This window comes from Lactuca sativa, chromosome 4 (assembly GCF_002870075.4).
Source record: "Lactuca sativa cultivar Salinas chromosome 4, Lsat_Salinas_v11, whole genome shotgun sequence".
Classification (NCBI taxonomy): Eukaryota; Viridiplantae; Streptophyta; class Magnoliopsida; order Asterales; family Asteraceae; genus Lactuca; species Lactuca sativa.
In genome coordinates, this window is record NC_056626.2 from 42,924,238 (window position 1) to 42,927,082 (window position 2,845).

Sequence of the window (2,845 nt, forward strand, 5' to 3'; positions counted from 1 at the left end):
ATAATAATAATAATAATAATAATAATCTAAATCAAAGCGAGCAAAAATTTCCTATCTCCAAAGTGGTATAGACACAAAAAAATGTCTATAGCCTATAAATGCCTGGCCACCTTTGACTTTTCATTCACGTTTGTGGTTGACCACCATAGCCCCTATATAGCTTTCAATTAAGAATTTCCTTCTGCTTTTATGCCAAAAAATTTAAAATATTTCTGTTTCGCCTTTTAGATGCTAAAAAGGTATAACTTTTTTAATAAATCTTATTACAAAGTATTATCACTTAAGTATTTATTTTTTACATGGTCGGTATGTATATACATATATATGAATTATACCATATATAACTTCATATTTATACTACAATATACAAGTATATATATACGAATTACCCATGAAGCTGCATCACCAAACTGGGACTCGAAGTTTATGAATGGTAATACGTAACAGTCCGTTCCTGCATAAGTAATATTTTTTTTTAATGAATGAAATATGCTAAAGAAATTGGAATCTGACGGAATTAGAATAAAGTAATTTTAATACGCCTCGCATTTGAAGGAATGACAAATTCCATCAAACATAAAGTTTGAAGGAATCTGACGGAATTGAATTCTATCCATCTGGCAAACAAACACGCCGTGGAATGGAATCTCGAATTTCAATTCCGTCGGAATCCACGATTCCAAAGTAGCGACTTACAAAAACTCAGCTGAAACGGAATCTGGGTTCACATCAAAGGGTAGTGGCCACATGATTTCAAAGGGTCCTTCTAGAATCTCCCTTTTGTGAAACGCTGACTTTTTACGATCACTTGAACACGCAATGGTCTTCCTCTTGGTTGTTTGTACAGTCAGACTATCAAAAAAAATATCAGCAATCATTAGGAATAAAAAAACATGGGAAAAGTTTATTAACCTTACGTTGTATTATTAACTTCAACTCTTATATCATCTATACCGACACCTGGCAGTTCTATCACCAGAACATATTTGCCTCCAGATTCTGCCACATCCATCCTTGGAGATTGTTTTCTCTCAACTCCTGTATCATATCAATAGTCATCATGGACATGACATGACATGACATGATACATGATAGAACATACTGTGTTTGCTGGGCTGAAACTGGGATTGATGTCATTGGAACAAAAATTGCAATTTTTTTTTGTGTCATGCGAGTCACACTGTCAATCTTTTGTCGGTGCAAAAGACGTGAATGCCCCTCTCGTGCTTATTATTTAAAAGAAGTCCTAGAAAGTTTGTACAGTGTCTTGTGTAACGAATGCAGTCTAAAAGAGTTGAAATGTCATATGGAAATTTTGAATACCGAGACTTTTAGTAGCATGTGTGCTGTTATATGGGATGAATTTCATTGGCAAATCACTTTCCACTGTTGTTCTTGCAAATTTAGGTGGTTGAGAAGAAGGTAGCATGTAATCTTCATCAACATATTGAATTTCTCGAACTTTAGGGACATTGGAATTAATACTAGATGGCTGAGAAAACATGGGTGGCACAAGTTCAGAGTTCCCCTGTTTATTAGTTTCTATAAGTTAGAAATGATAAATTTTAAAGTTGGAAGGTAGTATTTATGTTTAACATATATTATTTATCAGTAGAAGCATGAGGGTAGTGAAGGGAAAACTCAAGACCTGTTGTTTTGAAGCCTGCCTCATGTAATTAGCTTGGGACCTTGAATCTTGTCTGGCAAAATTCATGCGATTATCTAATCTCCTGTTGATAGAGGTTAATCCACTGCTGCAATTCTGAGGCAATAAAAGTAACCAAAGAAGTACTGAGGTTTATACAACATACAGAAATTCAAAACAAAAAAATCTTCAAAGAGATAGTGAATGAAGATCAATTGATGAAGAAAAAGATCTAGGCAACAATGATAATCTCCTAGAAAGAAAAGAAGGCTATAAGTGATGAAGTCATGGTAATGAGATCACCTACTTAGTGCAAACAATGAATTCCATGTATAACTATTCAACCTCGAAAGATAAAACAGTCTGTTGAATGAAATACATCAACATAGGTCATAGTGTTCATCTAATCTACAAACACTGATTCAATTATGAATTCAAAGAAATCAACGCATCAAAAGTTCAAAACCATAAATCTCCATAAACGTTTCAATTTTATTCAAAGGTAAAAAGGAAACTCGAATACAGAGAATGCGTATACTTCAACTGTAATCCAATACTTAATCTGTTGGTTGAACGAACAGGTGAAATACATAAAATAACACATCAATCTCCTCAAACATTTCGGTTTGCTCGGTTGCTTTGGAAAAGAATGAACGTAATAACAGTTACTGTGACGATTTATGCCAAAAAAAACGAATAAAATAGTAGTAATCTGAAATCATTTAGGCCTGAAAACGATATAAAATCCATTCGAGGATTACCAGAGGGAAGACATGAGTTGCAACTCCGGTGGAAGAGATATTATCGGCGGCAGAGAAGTGAGCAGCGATCATCTCAACTCTTCGTATCGCCGTTTCAGTCTCCATCTCCGTGCTTCTGGTTCACTACTTCACTGAAGGTCGCCGGTTGTGATGATTTTGGTTGTATAGAAATAAGGGAATAAATGGGGTTTGTAGTTTGTATGGGTGATATACAATAACGTGTCCTACGTCTCACTCTCAGGTTCACCGGGTGCTTGGTTGGGTTCGGGTGAGGTGAGACTAGCAAGGATATTGTTATCCATTTTTGTCACGGGTCAATCAAATTTTGAATAATTATATTTCTTTGTTGGATTAGATGCAAATGCAATGTGATAATTTTGACTTTATTAATTTATGAGAAAATCAATTTTGGTCATATTTTAAATGAAAACCTCAATTT

The 2,845-nt window shown here is 34.6% G+C and overlaps 1 protein-coding gene across 1 annotated transcript; it reads right to left on the reverse strand.

The window, feature by feature from the left end:
* Positions 1-229: 229 nt before the first annotated feature.
* Positions 230-2,614, reverse strand: LOC111914641 (uncharacterized). The gene is made up of 6 exons (XM_023910338.3): positions 2,407-2,614; positions 1,649-1,762; positions 1,324-1,528; positions 918-1,038; positions 697-852; positions 230-454 (listed from the first exon to the last, which is right to left on the reverse strand). The coding sequence occupies exons 1-6, from the start codon at positions 2,509-2,511 to the stop codon at positions 403-405; spliced, it is 753 nt and encodes a 250-aa protein (XP_023766106.1). The 5' UTR covers positions 2,512-2,614; the 3' UTR covers positions 230-402.
* Between the last annotated feature and the right edge of the window lie 231 nt (positions 2,615-2,845).

Excerpts from the sequence above, each read along its gene's own strand:
- LOC111914641 (XM_023910338.3), bottom strand. The coding sequence starts at position 2,511 with ATGGAGACTGAAACGGCGATACGAAGAGTTGAGATGATCGCTGCTCAC. Across the intron at positions 1,529-1,648 it reads GGCAGGCTTCAAAACAACAG|GGGAACTCTGAACTTGTGCC; the intron begins GTCTTGAGTTTT and ends ACTAATAAACAG. Across the intron at positions 455-696 it reads TCCGTTTCAGCTGAGTTTTT|GAACGGACTGTTACGTATTA; the intron begins GTAAGTCGCTAC and ends TTACTTATGCAG.